The 22,468-nt window shown below is 37.9% G+C and overlaps 1 protein-coding gene across 1 annotated transcript; it reads left to right on the top strand.

The window, feature by feature from the left end:
* Nucleotides 1-465: 465 nt before the first annotated feature.
* LOC149383486 (plant intracellular Ras-group-related LRR protein 9-like) lies at nt 466-3,868 on the top strand. The gene is made up of 3 exons (XM_089629265.1): nt 466-1,411; nt 2,468-2,634; nt 2,960-3,868. The coding sequence occupies exons 1-3, from the start codon at nt 689-691 to the stop codon at nt 3,588-3,590; spliced, it is 1,521 nt and encodes a 506-aa protein (XP_089485391.1). The 5' UTR covers nt 466-688; the 3' UTR covers nt 3,591-3,868.
* Nucleotides 3,869-22,468: the final 18,600 nt, after the last annotated feature.

Here is a 22,468-nt window from a genome sequence, read left to right as displayed (position 1 = left end):
TAATTTTTAGTAAAAAATGCCTTAATTTTCGTTTTAATCCTATGAAATGTAAGGACAAACAATTAAATCCAGGCACAAAGCCAGTAGATGCCCAAGGTCCCCCCCAAAAAAAATTATTTACATTTTTTACTTTTATTTTTATATTTGTTTTTATTTTAAATTTTAAATTTTAAATTTTGTTATCCTAAAATTTTATATTTATTAAAAATAATTATCAAATGTTATACTTTTATTATCAATTTTTTTTTTTTGAGGGACTTTTATTATCAATTTATTATATCATTGTTGATGATTTTTTTTTTTTTTTTTTGTATAAAGCCCCATTTTTAGATTTTGCTCAACTTTTTAAGATTTTGCTTAAGACCAACTAGAGATAAGCTTCACCCCATAACAAAATTTAGTAAACAACTTGACTCTTGTGGTGATAATAATATTTTTTAAGTAATAAATAGAGAAAGCAAACGGATCGGAGTCGGTGGTACTCAATTTTTGTTAGTCCGATTCAACCGTTTACACGTGGCGGCTACAGAGAAGTCGACTGCGGGTCCCACGCTGTGGTGATTACAATCTCATCAGCATAATAAAAGAAGTAAAGAACTCACTGAAAACGCCTCTTCTTCTTCTTCACGGAAGACTTTTGTGTTTCTTTCTATCAAAGTTCAGCAGAGGAAAAAAAAGAAACCCTAGAATGGACCCGAATCCGAAAACGTTTCCGATCCTCTCCTACGTGATGGCTCGGATCCCGACGTTCGGGCGTAATCCGAACCAGACCGAGCCGGACATCGAGCAACCGCCTCACTCCGATCCGTCTCCGGCGGACCCGATCTTCGACGTTCGGCCTCGCATGATGGAGCCGGAGGTCATGGCCGCCATGAAAACGGCGGTCTCCGACGTGGCGCAGACGCGATCGGTGCTCCAGACGATCGGCGAGAGGCCGGACCACGAGGCGGTGGACAGAGCTCGGGCGAGGCTCGCCGACCTCGACGCCGCGCTGGCGAAGCGGCTCGAGGAGCTGGTTCTGTCGCCTCGGCCGGCGGAGGTGGAGGCGGCGGAGTGGCGCGCGAGGGCGGCGGAGGAGGAGGCGGTGCTGCGGAGGGAGGCGGAGAGGGAGAGGGAGATCTATAAGGCGGTGGTTCAGCTGGACGAGATGCACGAGGCTTATGATAAGCTTCTGAGGGATGCGGAAGCGAGGCTGGAGAGGATTTATGAGTCGATGGGGACGGCGGAGGAGAAGGAAGAGGAGGAGGAGGTTGATGGTAAGGTTGTGGAAATTCTGCAGGAGGCTTCCTCCGGCGCCGGAGGAGGCTTGGAGAGAGTGGATCTCTCTGGTCGGAAATTGAGGTTTTTGCCTGAGGCGTTTGGGAAGATGAGGGGGCTCAGGGTGTTTGATATCTCCGGGAATCAACTCGAGGTTCGGTGCCTATTATTTCGATTAATTTTAGTTTTTTTTTTTCTTCCTAGTTTGGTGATTTAATTATAGTTAAAGAGTCACAATTCTTTGAGCATTTGTGTCATTTTTAGGCTGATTGGGTTTTGCATAGTTGACTAATAGTATGAATTAGCTCCAATATTGGATTTGGATTAGGTTGTTCGATTTTATGTTTCCTGATCTAACATTTGGCTGGTTTTGGAAATTGAGGAATTTGTATTTAAGTTGATTTAGTGCCAATTTCGAGAAGAGTTAAAGAAGCTACCGGTTTTTCTGTCTAGAATTAGGATTTGGTTTGTCAGAGTGTAAGAATGTTGAGTTTTGATGCATTCTTCGAAATTAAGGTAGGTGTGTGTGAAAAAGTTACAAGTCCTTTCGGATTTGATGACTCAGATTGTGATTTTTTGTTGTTTATTATTGTTAATTTAACTGAGGAATGTAAATTTTTATTTCTTTCATGCATTTTGGAACAATATTGTGCAAAATCAACAGCTTTTGTGTTTTTTATAAGGTGTAATAGTACGGTTCTCATGCCTTTAATTTTGACGTAATATTTCGATAACGATTTGTATATCAAGTAATCCATTAAAGCTCTGTATACTGCGGTTTTGATAGATAAGCTTTTAGTATGTTTAAGGTGTTTACGAATTGGATCGTTTGTTAAAATTGGGTACTCGGTAATAGCTGAAGAAATATTAGGTACTCGGTAATAGCTAATTAGCGTTAAGCTTCTTCTACCTTCCCAGAAAGAACTTGCTTATTATAGCCTCTGGATTTATCTTGAAATACATTTATGTTAGTAACTTGGTGTTAGTAGTTATTCTAACGATCTCGTGAAATCGTGTCTAATCCAATGAATGAAAAACATTCATTCTTGTTAAACAGAAAGAACAAAATCAGGATTGGATAATTATCTTGTCAAATTTTCTTTTGAGGCTGTGAAGTGATTAATACTGTGATATATTATGCTTATATATGCTCAAATTAGTCAAGCTAGAATTTTATTGCCAACTAATAGTGATGTTTGTGAGATTACAGACGCTGCCTGATTCCATTTCCGGTCTGGAAAACCTCGAGGAGCTTAACGTCTCTTCCAATGCTTTGGTGTCGTTGCCGGATTCGATCGGGTTGTTGCAAAAACTTAAAATTCTAAATGTTTCAGCAAACAAGCTCAACAGTCTACCGGATAGTATTAGTCATTGCAGGTAATTCTTTTCTTTGTAAATTATCCATATGGCTATGTTTTTAACCGGGATTTTAGGGAGGAGAAAGAATAGTTGAATGAAAATGTGGGGGGGATTAAAATTGGGAGCCAGATGAAATTTTGAGAGAAAGATAATGGAATCCTTGGTCGTTTTTCATTTTTAAAATCCCACACAAGCCAATTTTCTTGAATTTTATTTTTCCTCGCAAAATTTCCAAGGAAAATGAAAACCCAATTTTAGTTTCACACTTTCCTCTAAATTCATTTCCCTCTATAAGAATGATATGGGTTGTGATATTATTTTTTTTGTGGAAATGATCAATCAGGTCCTTGGTCGAATTGGACGTCAGTTTCAACAACCTGTCGTACTTGCCAACGAGCATCGGATTCGAACTCGTGAATCTCGAGAAACTCTTGATCCAACTGAACAAGATCCGATCGCTTCCCACTTCAGTCTGCGAGATGAAATCTCTGCGATACCTCGACGCCCACTTCAACGAGCTCCACGGCCTCCCGTTGGCGATCGGGAAGCTGGCGAGCCTCGAAGTCCTCAACCTCGGCAGCAACTTCAGCGACCTGACCGAGCTGCCCGACACGATTGGCGACCTGACCAACCTCAAAGAGCTCGACCTCAGCAACAACCAGATCCACGCGCTGCCCGACACTTTCGGGCGCCTCGACAGCCTGGTCAAACTCAACCTTGACCAGAACCCGGTCTCGGTCCCGCCCCAGGAGGTCGTGAACGAGGGCGTCGAGGCCGTGAAGGTTTTCATGGCCAAGAGGTGGCTCGAGATCCTCGAGGAAGAGGAACGGAGGTGTAACCTCGAAGTCCAAGAACAAGCCGAGGCCGGTTGGTTGACTCGAAGCACTTCCTGGGTCAAGAATTACGTTTCTGGGTATATTGCATCGACGTCTCCGAAGGCTCAGAAAGATTCGTATCTCGATCAACAACTATGATCGGACGCCTTGAATGATCTATAAATTCCAGTTCTTCTAAAGTGAATCTTGGAAGGTTTGTTTTTTTTTTTTTTGTTATTGTAGTTGGAACAGTTTTTTTCTTTATTTTACAGTTTTGTACATCCAATTTTGTCACCCAAAACTTGTTGCTGTTGTTATTTCCTTTGGTTATAAAAGCAATCTCTAAAAACTTCCAGAAGGCGATTGTGTTAGAAATACTTGTATTTCTGTTCATATTATAAATTTTTTTTCTGGGGTTTAAGTACCACAAGATCTCATATATTGTGCTATATAAGTCGTTGGTCTATTTAGCTTCAAACCCAATAAAAGGCGAACAAGTATGGTGACTATCACATCGGAAAATAAGAATATCAATAATTAGAAAATAAGATTATCAATAGTAAAGTTTACTGTAATTACACAATCAAATTTCCCTGAAGTCAAACTTACCGAAACCAAATTTTGAAACTTGGTGAGGTGACCAAATTTTGTATTTTTGTAAATTATTTTTATTTTTATTTTTTTTGCTAGAATCCAAAGCTTTGTATGATATGCTAAAACTTTGGTGTATAATCACCAAACTAGAGAAGTTTTATGGACAAAAACAGCTCAAAGTCTAAAAGATTTGTTTTAACAGAAGTCCAAAGTCTACAGAGCATCACAATTTTGAGTGCACATCTTGGTAGCTATGTGAAGCAAGCAAGCAAGCGCACGCACGAATCTTCGAATTCCATCTTCTCTTTATGTTGTTTTTATTTTTATATACAGATCTTAACAAAGACTTTTTTTTAAAAAAAACTGATTTTAACAAAGACTTGGGTTACTAAAAAGAACGTTAGCAAATTAGTCCGAAACTTTTCAGACTGTAGCACTGATTAATAGTGGAATGCTTTGGTTAAGAAGATCAATCAAATGCAAGCTGTAAAAAAAAAAAAACTTTTCAAAAGTCAGACTTGTTCAAGTATCCCATAACAACCCCTTCCCATTCAGTTTCTTGTACTCCAAGGAACCTTATGTGCCATGGACCAAAACGCCCCCACGGCATGTCAGAAGGCTCCTCGGATCCTAAACACCAAGAACTTCAGCTCCAAGAAGAGGTACGAGAAATCAGAGATCATATCGAAGCAGCTCCGATTGGCGGGGCCGCTTGTAGCCGTTAGTTCTAAAGAAAAAAAAAAGTATGACCCTAATTAAGATAAATGGAATACGAAACCTCTAGGTAAATCTAAACTAAAACTTTTAAATATATTTTAATTTTAGGTTTATAATTTTCTAAATATCTTTCTATGGACCATGGAGCAAAAAGCTACCACATGCTCGGATTTCAGGACAACGTTTGGCCTTTTCACGTGTTTGGTTGTTGGGGTTTTGTTCTCCGTTTTGGTCTTGGGAGCGTCGAGGCACCTATTTCCGAGGCGGTCGTCTACATTGAGTTCTCGCCTTCGTGCTGGAAAATTTGGGCCGGTTTTTTGAAGCAAGGCTTGGAGAATATCGTTGGCGTTTTGAAGCTCGTCGTACCCTGGGTTCTCATGGTTTGGTAAATCTACTTATATCTTATTAAGAGTTCTTTTTTTGTTGCCATTTTTCGGTAAAAATAAAAAGAATCAGTTAACCGAAATTTTTATTCTAAGTAAATAATGAAAAAAAATTAAATTTATGTTATAAATGTAATATTGCCGTTGATATATCTTGCAATTCCAAAAATTTAGTGCATTTGGGCAGCAATCAAACTTTAATATTGCCGTTGATACCTTTTTTTAAGAGAAATTGCCCTATCTAATACCAAATCACTAACTTTTTACAATTTCCCACAAAAATCATAATTTGACCAAAAATGCCACTAACTCAAATGTACAACTACTCTTTTACCATCCACTTAAATTTTTTCTTACAACCCACACCAACTCTCAATATCCCTCTCATATCTCACATTAATCCATGACTCTTTCTCTCTCTCTCTCTCTCTCTCTCTCTCTCTCTCTCTCTCTCTCTCTCTCTCTCTCTCTTCGCGTCAGTCTTATCTCTCCTCCTTCTTATTCTCTCTTCCCGTCAATCGATCTCTTCCTCTCACTCTCTCTTCTCTCTTCTCGTTCTCTCTGTCCCCTCGTCGGACTGTTTTTTTCCCAAAGCCACCAGACCTAAGAAACCCAGGAGCCCGAGGACCAGCTCTCTTTCTCGCACCAACTCTCTAAAACCCGAGGACCCAAACGCCGACGAGACTCAAAACTCCAGATTTAGTCCAAGATCAGGTCGCGCACAAGGTTCGTTTCGCTTTTTAGGATATTGTTTGTGATATTGTTTGGGTATGTTAAGAATCTTCAGAGTTCATCAGTTGTTTAGGATATTGTTTGGGATATTGTTTGGATGAACTTCGTGGTTAAGATTTTAGGATATTGTTTGGGTAATTTAAAAACTCTACAGAGTTCATCAGTTGTTGACATTAGATGTCAACAATGGACGTCCATTGTTGACATCTAATGTCAACAACTGATGAACTCTGTAGAGTTTAGATGTCAATTTGTTGACATTAGATGTCAACAATGGACGTCAACTGTTGACATCTGATGTCAACAACTAATGAACGTTGTTGACTCTAATATTGTCCAAATTATGCAGAAATGTCAGAAAAACACTCCATTGAATCTCCGGTGACAAGCTATGACGACTTCGAGCCCCGAAAGAGAAAATGTTCTAAAAATGAGGTACATTTTGATGCCAAGCAAAGCTGATTTTTGGTTATTATTTTTTATGATTGTAGATATTCATACCTATAATTGTAGACAATTACTAAAATTGTAGTCAATTGATGTTAATAAGGCAAGCGGATCGGAACTCGGTGATGCACAACTCACGGAGTTTCAAATAAGCCAGGCTGAGTACATATGGTACTTGGATACATTTTGTAGTGAGACTGAATCGGGTCCGATCATGTGTCTCGAAAGTGTTATGAAAGAAATCCTCGGAGACGACTGGGAGACTCAGTTGAAGAAAAAAGGAGATTTTATGGAAGTCGTGCCCAATGGGACACGAGTGTTTATGCTGAAAATCCAGAGAGAGGAACTCCTCTACTATAGGAGGATAAGGATTAACAAGAAATGACTCTGCCGATGAATTCCCCACATCATTGGTCTAAACTTCGTGATATTTATGTATGGATTGTTGTATGACTTGAATGCCCGAAACTGCTTAATATGTCTATTTACACTCTGTTTTATATATGAACAAACTAGTCATTGACAACAGATGTTTGACATAAGAGTACATAATCTAGTACATGAACTACAAAAGATTGCTTAATCTATTATATGAACAAACTAGTACTTAAATCAAGAGAATGTCATAATTTAACCAACCAAAATAAAAAGTTTCCTAATCATCATCCATTTCAAAGTCTGAACCCAGTTTTGTTGCTATTTGAACCGCCCCATGTCTGTATAGATCAATTGTGATCTTTTGTCGATACATGGCCATGTCGTCTTGTCGGATTTTCGATAGATCATACCCGTGAGTCAGTCAAAAACTCCATGGCCTTTATAACAAACATTCCACAATCGCCACTGTTTTTAAAAATTTGAAATTAGACATCTTGAATGTTCAATAATATGATATTATTCTATAATAGCAAGACGCACCCATTATTCTGTTGAGGCATGTTCGTGTAAGTTCCGACTTTGAACTTCGACGAACTTGTGTCTTCAATACCCAACCCATCAAACGCACCAACAGAACAAAGAACTAACGGGAGAAATTCAGCAATTTTTTGTACGTGGGCCGTTACCATTTGTCGGTGATGCTTGTTCCCGGACAACGAGTCGTAGATCATGATAGAACGTTCCCGAATCATCACTGCTAGAAGAAGCCAATGTGACCTACCTGTGAAGCATACGGGAAGGTAAACTACCCCGACGCCCACCCAGGGAGAAGAATGCTTCAAGGACTTGTTGGTGGCTGTAATGTAGTCATGGATTCGGGACTGGTTTGTCCAATCAAACCTATCTTTATCTTCACAGTTGAGCCATGCTTCGTACCCTTTGATGCAGTAGCTATGAAAGAAACTGCTCATTATTGTGAACGATTCTTTCAACTCACCTGTCATTCTCTTCTTCCTCAGGTAGTACGACACAACATCTACATGCTGCAAAAACAATGAAAAGATGATGGATATTAATATAATATAAGATCAATTGTAAAAAAAATATACAACAATAGAAATCAACAATAGATGTCAACAATTGACGTCCATTGTTGACATTGATGTCAACTGTTGACATCTAGATGTCAACAATTGACGTCCATTGTTGACATTGATGTCAACTGTTGACATCTAGATGTCAACAATTGACGTCCATTGTTGACATTGATGTCAACTGTTGACATCTAGATGTCAACAATTGACGTCCATTGTTGACATTGATGTCAACTGTTGACATCTAGATGTCAACAATAGACGTCCATTGTTGACATTAATGTCAACTGTTGACATCTAGATGTCAACAATAGATGTCTATTGTTGACATTTAGATGTCAACAATACACGTCAATTGTTGACATTTAGATGTCAACAATGCACGTCAACTGTTGACATCTAGATGTCAACAATAGATGTCACGTCAATTGTTGACAATACATGTCAACTATTGACATCTAGATGTCAACAATTGACGTCTATTGTTGACATTGATGTCAACTGTTGACATCTAGATGTCAACAATTGATGTCTATTGTTGACATCTATTGTCAACAGACATCAATCTTATTACATGAAAAGTAAGTAGATAGTAGTAGTCATACCTGATCGCACAACCATTCTTCTTCGGTCCAAAGGGTGTAAAAGAAAGTCTTTGACCTGACTTCTACCTCTGTGAAATCCCATCTCCATGGTAAATGATCTTCCCTTTTCACATACCATAAGCCTGTTGTCAATGGTGCCCACAAGAAGAGTTGTAATCCTTATATTGTACATTTGATGTAATAAAGTCTCATGAAGACTCTTGCTTGTAATTGCTTATTCATTAATAAAAAGTTGAAACGTTCATTCATTCCTCCTTGTCTGTTTGAAGCTTTATGATAAAACATTAGTCTTTAGTCCATAAACAAACTAAACAACTTACGAAGAGACAAATGTAGATTTGCACGAACAAACTCTTCGTAGTTTGCTTAAAACGATATATTCGCAATCTAAGGGTCAAAGAACTATTGACCTCAGTACGATTGTTAGGAGAATCTATGATGTCTGGTTATGGGGCATTGAGAGTTGGAGACTCTATAGTTCTTCTAGGTATCTTCCGAAGATACTGAATTGACCAGTGCACTTCTAGAGACAAGATAAGAACAAACCATTTAACCTCTTATGTCTCGAAGTCACTACGTATGAATTGCATCGTGCTTACCTTAATCCTGAAATGAGACATGCCATTTCACACCTTACGTATTCTTATTTGAGAAAGTCAGAGTTCGGACTCACTATGTGATTCCGAACAAGGCCTATTGGTGAAATACTAAGTTGTGAGAATGTCATGAGTAACTTTGTGAAGTTCTCATAGATATGGAATTCATGTACAAGATTGCTGAAATGCAATGTATATCACCTCATGCTTTGTTCCTTGGAATGGGAATAAATGAACTGACCAGTGTCCAAATTGAGTCCTGACTCTTTTGGATGAAACAATGTGACTTGTTAGCTCCTCGTCAATACATTGTTTCTAACTTATTCACAAGCGACAAAGGAGTTGAGGAAATAACAGCTAGAAGGGTAAAATGGTAATTTTGTAAATCCCGACTATCTGATGATATTAATGAAGGGTAAACACTGATAATATTCTGTGGATCCACTCATTACAATTAGGTTGAATTCTTGAGTAGAAAATAAATTCATTTGAACCGAGAGATTTTCAGTGTCAACTCTTTAGTGGAGTCAGTTGACATTAAGCTAAACTTGGAAAAGGTTTTGTGAACTTTTGAGTCCAAGTGTTTAGCTCAAGCTTTGTTCATTTGGATCCATGAGGTCACTGTCACGAATCACATCGAGTGGGAATAGTTAAACTGGAAGCTAAGTCAAAAGAAGAACGAAAATTGTCAAAAGGGTATTTTTGTCTTTTGAGACATAGGATGAAACGAATGTCAGTAAATTTTTTGACAAGGTCATTTGATGACTCAATAACACTCGGCCATGACTTGATCATTGGGCCTTGTGGATTAATTTCATTTAATAAGAATTTTATTGAAAATTCTTAATGGGCATTTTTCATATTGTCATGAACAAATGGAAAAGCTTCTAGAAGGCCTTTCTAGAATGATGTTAGGCGCCCAACATACCCAAAGAAAGAGAGAATATTTTGTGCATGAATGTATGAAGATACTTGCCAAAAGAAAAAGAGGAAACAAATTTCCCATGCATGCATAGGGAATTTCGGCCAAGGCAACCAAGAGAGAAACAAAAGAGGAAACTAATCCCTTGGGGATTTGCATGAGGTGGGCGCCTATTTTGGAGGAATGGGTAATAAGGGATTGCTCATAAAGGCTTGGAAAATAAGAGGAAACTACTTCTTTCCAATGCCAACCCTTCTCCTATAAATACCCCACCTCATTCCTCTCATTTCATTCATTCCACATAAGTTAGAGATTGAGAGACTCTCTATCTAGACCTTGTGGCCGAACTCCTCTCTCTCTCTCTAGTTATTTTTCGTTTTTGTTTCGGCACCTAGTTCCTCATTTGACCTAGTGGTTTTAGCTCTTCGACTTTGAGACCTGTTCTCGAGTCGTCGTGTTTAAAAGTGCCCACTCACTAATTCCTTTTCTCTCGAGTGATTTAGTGATAGAAACTTTCGTGGTTGCTCGAGTTGGCGAGGAAGGAAGAGAGACGTGCTGCGAGGGGAGACGAACGTTGCAACCTTTTCCAAAAGTTTCTCAACGTTCAAGCTTCTAAGAAGGTTAGTAAACTTCTATGCTCATAATAGTTTTATTTATATGTACTTGCTCTTTGTCTAGGTTAGTAAAAACGTTTTACTTGTAAAAGAAATTTTTTAAAATTCCGCCGCTTAACGAAGCGTTAAACTTTTTCTTAAACCCTTAATCAACTCCAACAAAGCCTTTATCGTCCTTCTTCTTCCTCAATCCGATCTTAAGCCAAGTCTCCATTACGAGTACGTCCACAAGAGACGTTGAATCGAACTGACCAGTGAGAGGGTTCTTCATCGGGCGATCGTTGTTTTTTGTGAACTTCAAGTACGGCCTTGGGATAGGAGTCGGAGTGTATTTCTCCAGAGATCTCGTGATTCGGACAAGTCTTCTCGGTGAATCGTCTATGTTTATCGGAACGATCTTCCATGATTCTCGATTCTCCTTGTCTGTTGCAGCGTTGATCTCCTCATCCATATCCCCCAAGGTTTTGCCCTCAGGAACTGAGCCAATATAAATCAGTTGGTTGTCGTTGTACATCTCTCTCTCAAACTGCTCGCAATCCAGTCGTAGAAGGTGCGATCTGGCTTGTGATTCAGTTAGATTTTGGGATGAATCTAACTGACTGTCTTCGATCTCGATCAGTCCTGAATTAACAAGAAATAGGAATATCATTTAACAACAATGTCAACAATTATAGTCAATAATTGCATTTATTGACATAATGTACGTACCATCTATTTCTTTTTCTTTCTCGTTTTCTTTTTCTTCTCCTTCTTTTTCTTATTCTTCTTTTTCTCCTTCTTTTTTTTTCTTCTTCTTCTTCTTCTTCTTCTTCTTCTTCTTTTTCTCCTTCTTCTTCTTATTCTTCTTCTTCTTCTTCTTCTTCTTCTTCTTCCCCTTCTTCTTCTTCTTCTTTTCCTTCTCATTCTCCTTCTTCTTCTTCTTCTTCTTCTTCTTCTTCTTCTTCTTCTTCTTCTTCTTCTTCTTCTTCTTCTTCTTGGTCTTCTTCCTCCTCGTTGTCCTCTGGTTGATTATCTTTAGAATTCTTGTTGGACAACTCCAACAATCGATCCTTCACACTCTTGGTGAATTCATGAAAACTTTGTCTCATCTCCATCCGGAATAAGCTCCATTCACCCTTCATGTGGTTGACTGTGTCTTCCACATTTTTCAACCGAGCCTGTGTTAAAAAGATGTTAGAAATGTTATTCATACTTGAAGGAAATCAACAAATAGTGCTATAGATAACAATCGAGCCAATGTTCAATTGACATACCTCAGAATCTTGGCTCGGTCCAGAATGAGCTGTTGTCGACGGATGGGATGTTTGTCCACATGACTCAACCCGTGCCTGTAACAAAATGCCAAAAATTGTTACGAATAATGGACATCTTGACGTCTATTGTTGACTTCAGATGTCAACAATAGACGTCTATTGTTGACATCTGATCTCAACAATAGACGTCAATTGTTGACTTCATATGTCAACAATTGGTGTCTATTGTTGATTTCAGATGTCAACAATAGACGTCAATTGTTGACATCAGATGTCAACAACAGACGTCAATTGTTGACACATGTATAGTTGACAAATATCATATGAAATTGATTAAAAAAATATGAGAAATTAGTACCCTCGGCAGTGGCTTGGTCGTCGTGTTCTTTCTCACGTGTACTCCTCGTCGTCCAGGGGTTTGAATTCCAAATCCTCGGATTGGAAATCGATGTGTTGGAATTTGTTGTCAACAACATGTGTCACCGATTTCCACCGACGCATCAGTGGAGATGCCGTCTCTAAAACTTTCTCGCAATACGAGAGAGACGTGAGCACTAGCATTGTTTCAAACACCCATATCTGTAATGGATACAGAAATGAAGGGAAGTTGATCTTTCCCTTAGAGGCTGACTTCAAGGAGACGCTCTTTATGTACTTCCTGACACATTCCAAGAAGAACTTCCAGACCACGTTACCCCACGAATGGGAGTTAAATTGGTCTAGGTTTTCTACCAACTTCACGTACGCCCAGTCTGGGATGTTGGTATGCGGTGCGGAAGCAAGAAGAACGTTGATGAGAAAACGGAGAAGCAAGAGCTTCACCCGCTTTGTCGGATTTTACCAACCCTTGCTCTCTTTGAGCTGCGAGGTTAGGACGGCACGAGTCTTGTATGTCCCATTGTTGAAGACGCTCGTTAACAATCCGTCTTCAACAACTTCAGTATAGTTGACAGCTTCGTAGTTGTCGACTATACGAAGACCCGTGATCTCTGCGAAATGGTGGATGGTAAAAGCCCGAGGTTGACCCCCGAGCTCAATGAAGAGCGCATCCTCACTCGCGTGCCCTTCATACTGACCGACCCTCATCAACAAGAGGTTGATTATCTTTGACGACCTGTTGATCTTTGGAAGCTTCAGAAACTGGCCGAAGCAAGACTCTTGAAAAAGAGCCGTCTCCTCCGTTGTCATGTCAGCGGCTTCTTCAAATTTATCTAGTGAACCATAAAAACTGAAATTATGTTCCACTATTTCCCCTTCGGGGACAAACCTCTCCCATCCCTGAAAACCATTACAAAAAAGAATGAGAAAATCAAAACACAACCTTCAAACACTAAGATGGTAGATGTCAACAACTGGATGTTTGTTGACATTGATGTCAACTATTGATGGCAATTGTTGACATCTATACGTCAACAATTGATACCAGTTGTTGACATATAGATATCAACAATTGCCATCAACTGTTAACATCAAAGTCAACAAACATCCATTTGTTGACATTGATGTCAACTGTTGATGGAAATTGTTGACATATATATTCATACCATTTGTTGACGTATAGATGTCAACAATTGACATCAACAGTTGACATCAATGTCAACAATTAGTTCAACAACAACAATATTCATTCAACATCAATATTCATACCATTTGTTGACGTATAGATGTCAACAATTGACATCAACAGTTGACATCAATGTCAACAATTAGTTCCACAACAACAATATTCATTCAACGTCAATATTCAATCAAGCCATAACAAAACCGAGATAGCCCAACGCAAACCGAGATAACCCAAAACTAGTTAACCAAAACTAAACCGAAATTAAATCAAGTCTATCCCCAAATCAATCAAGGTCCCATCAATCAACAACAAATCAACCGAAAACCCCTAGACTAACCTGAATATTGGCGGACTTAGGGGGTTGCTCTTCTTCCTCGGCGTCATACGTGACATGCATGGGCTTCCCCTTCCCACGCCGAGGTTTCTTCGCCGAACTCTTCACCGGTTAGGGTGAAGTTGTTGTTTTTCTTTTTCGGGACGGTTTGGGTGAAGACGGCGACTCCTCCGGCGCCTTCGTCTTTGTCCGGGGACTCCGTCTAACAACTTCATTTTGTTTTTTCCGGGGTTGTTTGGGTGATTGAAAGTCGTTATCGTCGTCCATTTCTGGGACGGTTTAGGGTTAGGATTTGGGGGTTGGGTGAGAGAGCGAGATCGCGACAGAGGGAGAACGCGAGAATGAGAGAGAGCGCGAGGATTGTTTGACGGGACAGAGGAGAAGTGAGAATGACGATGGTTAGACGGGAAATGAGGAGAAGTGGACAGTTTTAGGAAGAGAAGAGGTGAGTGACCGTTTGAGGAGAGAGAGAATTTTGAGGAGAAAACGAGGGAGAGATATGAGCGGGAATGAGCGAAAATGAGGAATGAGATGGGATATGAGGGAGAGTTGGTGTGGGTTGTAAGAAAAATTTAAATGGAGGGTAAAAGGGTAGTTGTACATTTGAGTTAGTGGCATTTTTGGCCAAATTATGGTTTTGGTGGAAAATTGGAAAAAGTTAGTGATTTGGTAATAGATATGACAATTTCTCTTTTTTTAAAGCAGAAATAGCTAACCCATATAACAAAATGATCAACTACTAATAAAAATAATGCATTGTCTCGTAAAGTAGAATCATTCATTCATCTTTGGGTTTCATTTCTTCACTATACTTGCACTATACATGACACACAAAACCACATATCACGTATCCTTCCAAATCATTTATATAATACTACATAGATAACTCCAATTTTCAAACTTGAATAATTTTTCAACAAATTAAAGCTACAAACACAATATACTAGTGGCGTAATCTTGTCTAATCTAACCACAGAATTCGAACCAAAAACCATGAATTCACTCAATAAAGAAAGCTTAGAAATGAGACAAAAGTTAAATGACCACTAATGCAATATTATTCTTTAATCATTGGAATAATAGAAAAAAAAAGATATACATAATACCGAGGTGAGTGTATCTAAATCTCTACCATCCCCATGTGCACCACATTAATCCCAATATTCCTATTCTCAAACCAGGCAAGCTCATTCATCAACACAAACAATATATATAATTGCATTCTCACAACTCATCACATTCCTCATCTCTTTCCTCTCCATTTCTAAAGATCCCACTTATGGGTGTCTCAAAAACTAGGCTTTCAACAACAACAAACACACCGTTGTTGCTCTTGTTGCTTTTAAAATTGTTCATATTATCAACACTAGTCTCTCTCATTCTCTCTCTTTACCACAAACAAAAGCTCACAATAGTCACTAAATGGTGGCCTCTATTGTGTATCATTGGGCTTGTTGTGGCGTTGACTTTGGCTCTCGCCGCCGCGGCGAGAGCTACCATGGTGACGTGGATCACGGTGTTGGTGCTCTTGGCCTTCGCCGGAAACCGCCGCCGGGTTTTGGTCAAACGCGGAAGGACCATAACCAATGACGTGGCAATGTTCTTAGTTGGGGTCTTGGTCAACGAGAGGCCAGGCCTTCTTGCCGTGGCATGTGCATCGCTTTTCAGCCTTTTGGCCGTTATTGGCATAAGGGAATCTCAATTGATTTCTTTGTAGATTTTTTTGTTCTTTTTTTTTTTAATCTCTATCTCCTTGCCTTCATTTCATTATATGTGAGATCTTTTCTTTTGAAATTAATGTATCATGTTGATAAATATACACAAGTTGTTGTAACATGGCTTTCCATTTCATTTACTCTTTTTAGTTAAAATCCATGAGAATCTATCAAACATGTATTTTGTCAACTTAGATGGGATGTTCTTTTAGGTCACATATTTATAAAATATTTAGAACAAAGTGATGGTGAAAAAGTGAGTGAAGAAAATGTGTTGATTAGTTTTACTTGGTAGTATTTACTTTTAAAATATACATGTTATATTTGCGCTTGTAAAATAAAATGTTTAGTTTATTTGATTTATAATAGGATGCTATAAATTTTATTGAAAAATTTTACCCAAACCAAAATAAGTTTTTGAAACCTAATATTATAATTATTTATATGTATACATATGAGAAGTAACTATAGTTATACAAGTTCTTACATTCACGTATCCACCATAAATTAAGCCTTAAATTTCATGAAATTGAAACGCCTATCAACCTCCGCTAATCACTTTTCAAACTAATAATAAATATAACAAAATTAAGTAGGAGTATTAAATAATCATCAAAGATTATTCCTCTCCATCCTTTACCTTCTGAACAATGAACCACTAAATATTGTAAGATGTGTCGTTATACTTATACCCGTGCATTAAACATATAGGTTAAAAAAATACCATAATATTATTGTACCATCAACAATTTACCCCCTGATTTTTTATTTTTGAAAAACGCTTATCATCATCAACTTCCATAATAATTTCAAATTTCGTCACTCCGTCTATTTTAATTCTATCGGTTTGGACTATTTTTTTATGCACGGGTCTGTGATAAAATAAATGAGGTTAGATTAGTAATATAAAATTTCTTCAAACACACGGTGTCTCTATGAAACTCTATATCAGCATAAAATAAAAATAAAAAAATATTTTATAATATCTAGCAATCTTTTTATAATTAAAAAAAAAATTGACTATATAACAATTGTATTATGTTTATAAGACTATATCTAACGAACCCTAACATTATTTGGTTTTACTGGCTTAAAAGACTTAAAACTATAATATAAAAAAATTTGAATAGAATCACTGGTAATAATATGTTTTAAGGTAAGGGTATTTAACTAAGAAAAATTTCACATAATCTCGTAAACTGTTTCCATCGTATTTGCATAGGATAAATGCACAGTTGAATGAATCCCTAATCTAAAACGAGAACTTCGTGTAGAAAAAATAAAAATAAAATAATAATTCTAGAACGAGAAATATATATTTTCTTCTTCTTTCAGTTTTCTATGTTTGTCTTGTTTTTCTTCTATCTCCATTAGCATCATTCTCTTGTCATTGCGCTTTCGTTCTTAGTAAAATAAGATGTTAGCGAAAAAAAAATTAGTGCAGTTTAGATAACTAATCATTTTGAAATTTAGAATTCAAAATAGTCATTCTTTGAATAATTTTTATTAATTAGCTACCAACTATTATTACCCAAGCAAAAAAGACATTAACAGACTAACAAATAAATTACTAATAGTTATTAATATTAATGTATAAGCATAATTTAGACAATCCTAAATAGCCAGAATTTTAGAACTAGATGATTTTCACATATCATTATTGATAGAAAAAACATACTTCTATCCATGAAGAGAGTGACGACGGTGATGGCGGAATCACCAGAATTGGTTTATCTCTCTTGACTCTTATAGACTTGAGAGCTTTTTTTATGGTAGAGGAAAACTATGTAATGGGTTGAGAGATGACTAATCCATAGAGTTTTTCTTTATATAGACTCACCATCACGGTATGTAGGAAAATTACATCTATTTGAATCAATCAATAAGATTTGATATGATTATATATAAAGCCCACTAATTGGTATTGCATTTGGGTCACACACATGGTGAGCTTTAAAAAGGGATTTGGAGGAAACTAAGAGTAAAAAAAAAAGGTAATGGACTTTTTTGGACTTTTTTTTTTAAAAGTCAGCAATAGAACCTCTTAATTTAATTTGAGTTATGTAATTACTATTATACCTTTATTTATTTTCTAATTAGTTTTTTTGTAAATAAAAACTAAAAAAAAAACCTACATACTCTATCTCTCCTTCTTTCTTTCTTCGTTTCTGGGTCTCATTTCCTCCATTACCGCCATCTCATCTCCTTCATTGCTGCCGTCTCTCTCTCACTTTGCTGCATGTCTCCCTCATCTCTCTCTAACTTCGCGGCCGTCTCTCGTCTCTCTCTAACTTCGCGACCGTCCATCGTCTCTCTCTAACTTCGCGGCTGCCAGCCGTCTCTCTCTAACTTCGCAACCATCCCTTGTCTCACTTCCACAGTCACATAATTTTTTCGCCACCGCCTCCCTCTATTAGTCCTGTGTAGCATCCCCACCACCTATTCCGACGCAATAAGCTCCCACATCGATACTTTTTTCGCTCTTTATTCCGGTAAATTGTTCAAACACTTTGTAGGTTTCGATTAGTTGAAGATGTATTTAGTCATTTAGTTACATTGTTTGTGACCAACGTTGTCACAAAAGCTTCACTATGACCCCATATTTCGTGACAATGTTGGCACGAGTAACCTTTTTCGAGACTACTTTGTCCCGTAATCTTGACATAAAATTTGTGACAGTATGATCACGAAACTAAATTATGCAGTGACAACATAGTCATGAAACTAAATTATGCAATGACAACATAGTTACAAATCTAAATTATGCAGTGACAATATAGTCACGAAATCACTGAATACAATGACCATAGTGTCACTAAACCAAGGAACTCTGTGACAACACTGTCACGATACAAAAGACTTTAGTTACAATATAGTCGCAATAAACTTAATTCTTGACAATAGTTCTACTATACTTTGCAGTTACAATAGTTACAATATAGTCGCAATAAACTTAATTCTTGACAATAATTCTTGACAAATTTGTATGTCTGTTTATTTGCACTATTTGCAGTTATGAAAGACATTTATAACTTCGTCAAGCATAGCGGTAGCTGGGTGAAACATGAACGATACGACGATGGTCCTGGTTGTGGAGTGAGAATCTTAAGAAAGGCAAAGGCAATGTATGACTAGCTTATGCAGTTGCTGTATGCCACGCTCAATCGCTCACCTAAAAATCAAGTCCTCCGTGTTTCTTATGAGACAGAAGGGTCGGTACCCCCGATAAGTATTGACTCCGACCTAAGTTTGAAATGCTACTTGCATCTTCAGAATGAGAAACCGGACAGATCCAAACTTAGTTTGGTAGTAGAGATGGAGCCATTGAAGCAATAGCCATGGGTTTCGGACTCTGCAGACGTTGGTTCATATCTTGGAGACTAGTTCTCCTGAGATTCTCGACCCAAATCAGAGTCATTCAGGTACACCATGGCAGACCCCTTCGCGCTCAGGCACTCCAAAACCGTGCCGTATGCCTTGCTCTGGAACGAGGCGGACGAGTCAATGCCCTACGCCTTCCACAGATAACCAAAATATGTATCCTGACCTTGATTTGTTGGATATTCATTCTCCGATGAGACTAATCAAAGGAGGATTGTATGCCAACAAAGCAACTTTGAAGAAACATTTATGCATGTTAGCCATCACCAAACATTTTATGTTCAAGAAGAAGACTTCTAACAAACGGTATATATCCATGTTGTTTGTCGAGATGACTCGTGCACTTTGTCTGTTTGTGGTGTAGAAAAGACTACATTTGAGATCTTTGAAGTGACAAGGTAATTTATTACTTATTTCTATATTTTTATTATTATAGTCACGAAAGACAAGTTTTGTATCGCAAAAATTAACACTGAAAATACATTCTTGCATGTATGATTCTGAGCACATTTGTGCAACACAATTCAGACAAGGAGAATATCCTCAGGCTACGTCCACATTCGTAGACGAGACTATGAAACACAGGTACACCGATCCCTCATGTTCACCATGCAAACCCAAAGACATCATGTCCTACATGCAACAAGATTTTGGAGTGGACATGTCCTACAAAAAAGCATGAAGGTCAAGACATGCAGCACTATCATCGTTATTTGGCACCGAAGATGCATCGTATAAATCTCTGCCTAAATTCATGTACATGATGTCGACTAATAATCCAGGTTCGTCATTCGACGTTAATACAACTCCTCGATCCGACTGTTTCAAATACTTCTTCATGTCGCTTAGTGCTTAGAAAATGGGGTGGAAGTATATACGGCTCGTAGTTATCATTGACGGCATTTTTTTGAAGAGTTACTATAAAGACACATTGTTTTCAGCATGTGGTATGGATGCGAATGAATAAGTTTACCCCTTCGCATTCGGTGCTGGTGATTCAGAATCTACTGAATCGTGGGTTTACTTCTTGACAAAGTTAAAGGAAGCAATCAGGGATAGAGAACATCAGGTCATTGTGTCTGACAGGAACGCGAGAATCATTAATAGTGTGAAAAAGGTTTTCACGGCCTAAGACCATGGTTATTGCATGTTTCATCTTTTGAAGAACGTGAAGAACCAAATCAAAGGTCTAACAAAAGAGGTGAATTGGACGTTCTATGCTGCAGCAAAGGCGTACACATATGCAGAGTTTGAAAAGTATATGCTTATGATAGATGAGGAGGATCCAGGAGTCCGAGCGTATCTTCAGAACGACATAGGCCACGAAAAGTGGGCTCATTGTTTCTACACGGAGAAGAGGTACTCAATAATGACATCAAACAATGTTGAGTCGCTGAATGTTGTGAATGTCAAACCGAGAGAGTTCCTAATTGCCAAGCTATTTGATTTTCTCTAGGAGAGAATGACTAAAAGGTTTTACGAACGTAGAAGAAAAGCGTTGGGAACGTTGACGATCCTTTACGCTGATGCGAATAAAAAACTTAACGAATGCCATGCTAAATCTATTGGAATGGGGGTACGTGATAAGCATTCAATTTTAAATTTTTTTTACAATAAAATTGTTTAATATATCCAGTTTTTCGTGACAACTTTGTATGTACTGCGCATGATTTTGTGACTATCTCTTTGGTCACGAAAACTTGTTTTTGAAGTATTTTCCAATGTTATTATAACCCGTAAACAAAATGGTATTGGGTGTGGGACAGGTGCATCCATCATCAGTGTAGTTGTCGTGTCTATCAAACTGATAACTTTATCTGTCCCCATGGCATTGCGACTTGCGGTTTTCGAAACTTCGCTATTGAGAAGTACATATCAAATTACTACACCACAGAATATTGGAGAAGTTGTTATGCAGGTGTAATTAATCCAATTGGCAGCGATCAGTCATGGAATTTTCCAGAGGAAGTCACGAAAAAAATAGTAAATCCACCTCATGTTGCCGCTCGTGCCACTGGAATATGGAAAAAGAAAAAGAATCCCTCTCAATGGGAAGAGGGTGAGGATAGAAGGAATAAATGTAGTCGGTGCGGTAGAGTAGGACATAATCGGGCGACATTTCGCAACGCGATCCTGACCAACCATAGACAACCCCGAACATGATTTTCATCTTTTCTTAAGACTTTTTATTGATGTCTCAATTTGGTGTTGTACTTTACTTTATTCTTCTTTAGTTATGTTTGTTACGGATTTTACTATTCGTGACTTTTGTTGTTATGATATGATTCGTGACTTTTGTGACTAATATATCATGTTACGTGGCCTAAAGTGTCACGAAAGATCACAATTTCAGAACAAAGTGACTGTGTAGACACGAATGTCCACATGTTTGTGACACTAAGGTCACGAAGGTAATGAATACTATGACACTGTGATCACGAAAAAGTTATAAAGATGGTATATCATAGCAGTTAATATTTTGTTATTGATAGTGACCGAGTTGGTAATTTGGATATGGATATTTAATAGCATCTACTGCAATTAATAGCAATGAATGCTATTAATAGCAACTAAATTTATGAACAATCAAGTTAGGAAGTTAGGTAAGGATATTCATATATGCATTTTTAATTATACTAAAAAAGTTAGGTAATGAATCCTCCTATTTATCCGACTTTTGAAACGCTCTCACTAGACTCACAACGAAAGAGTCTAACGCTGCAATGGAAGCTAAATATCCAACGACGAAAGGAAGCGGTTCGAGTCAAAAGGTGGCGACGGTGAATGAGACGTCCAAGATGCTTACAGGAAGTACAAACTCGACCGCGACATACTAATTGATTCCATCATCGGCCAATCCCAGGAAATTTAACAAGCGCCATGACTTGAACGACGCTGAATTCAACGAGTACATAGAGATGCGTGCATGTGAGGATGGAAATAATCCGATTTTGATCGCTAACTCCATGCTTCCCGAAATATTCGGCGAGAATTTGTAGGAAGATTTAAAAGCAAAGGGAGTTATCGTGGAAGTCCCGCAAAAAAGGGTGGACAAAAAGCCATAAAATGTATTTTTCAAGTTTGATATGAGGTACTCAATATTTACAACGTTTTTAAATAGCTAAATTGCAATGTTTTAATGTTTAGACGATATCAGTTTCTGTAATTTTGAAATTATGAAATGAGACAATAATAAAAAGTATTTCTATAAATAAAAGTTTATCCTGACTGTAAATTGTTTTGTTTCGTGATAGAGAAGTCATGAAACGCCCATTTTTCGTGACAGAGAAGTCACAGAATCTCCGATTTTCGTGACAGAGAAGTCACGAAATCCCTAGTTTTCGTGACAGAGAAGTCACGAAATTCCAAGTTTTCATGACAGAGAAGTCACGAAAATCCCATTTTTTGTGACATAGAAGTCACTAAATCCCCGATTTTCGTGACAGAGAAGTCACGAAGTCCCCGGTTTTTGTGACAGAGAAGTCACGAAGTCTGACCCAATTTCATGAAACATGCTTTCTTTCGCTCTTTTGATATCGTTTGCTCCTCATAAACTCGTTTCTAGACTGTTAAATGAGTGGATATTGGAATAACAACCCTAAAATATGTGTTTTCAATAATACCTAACATTAAGGAGAAGTTAGACGCAGTTTTACCACGGAATAACGACATGGCGTAATATTTACGACGACAATAAGTTAAACATAA

Source organism: Urtica dioica, chromosome 10 (genome assembly GCF_054948205.1).
Source record: "Urtica dioica subsp. dioica isolate 48M chromosome 10, U.dioica_male_clone48M_v1_H2, whole genome shotgun sequence".
NCBI lineage: Eukaryota > Viridiplantae > Streptophyta > Magnoliopsida > Rosales > Urticaceae > Urtica > Urtica dioica.
The sequence above is the reverse complement of the archived record's forward strand: the minus strand, read 5'-3'. Positions and strand labels throughout refer to the sequence as shown.

What these genes read in the sequence shown, in the direction of transcription:
- LOC149383486 (XM_089629265.1), top strand. Translation starts at nt 689, where the DNA reads ATGGACCCGAATCCGAAAACGTTTCCGATCCTCTCCTACGTGATGGCT. An exon ending in TCTCCGGGAATCAACTCGAG is followed by an intron (nt 1,412 to 2,467) that starts GTTCGGTGCCTA and finishes GTGAGATTACAG; the next exon opens with ACGCTGCCTGATTCCATTTC. An exon ending in GATAGTATTAGTCATTGCAG is followed by an intron (nt 2,635 to 2,959) that starts GTAATTCTTTTC and finishes ATGATCAATCAG; the next exon opens with GTCCTTGGTCGAATTGGACG.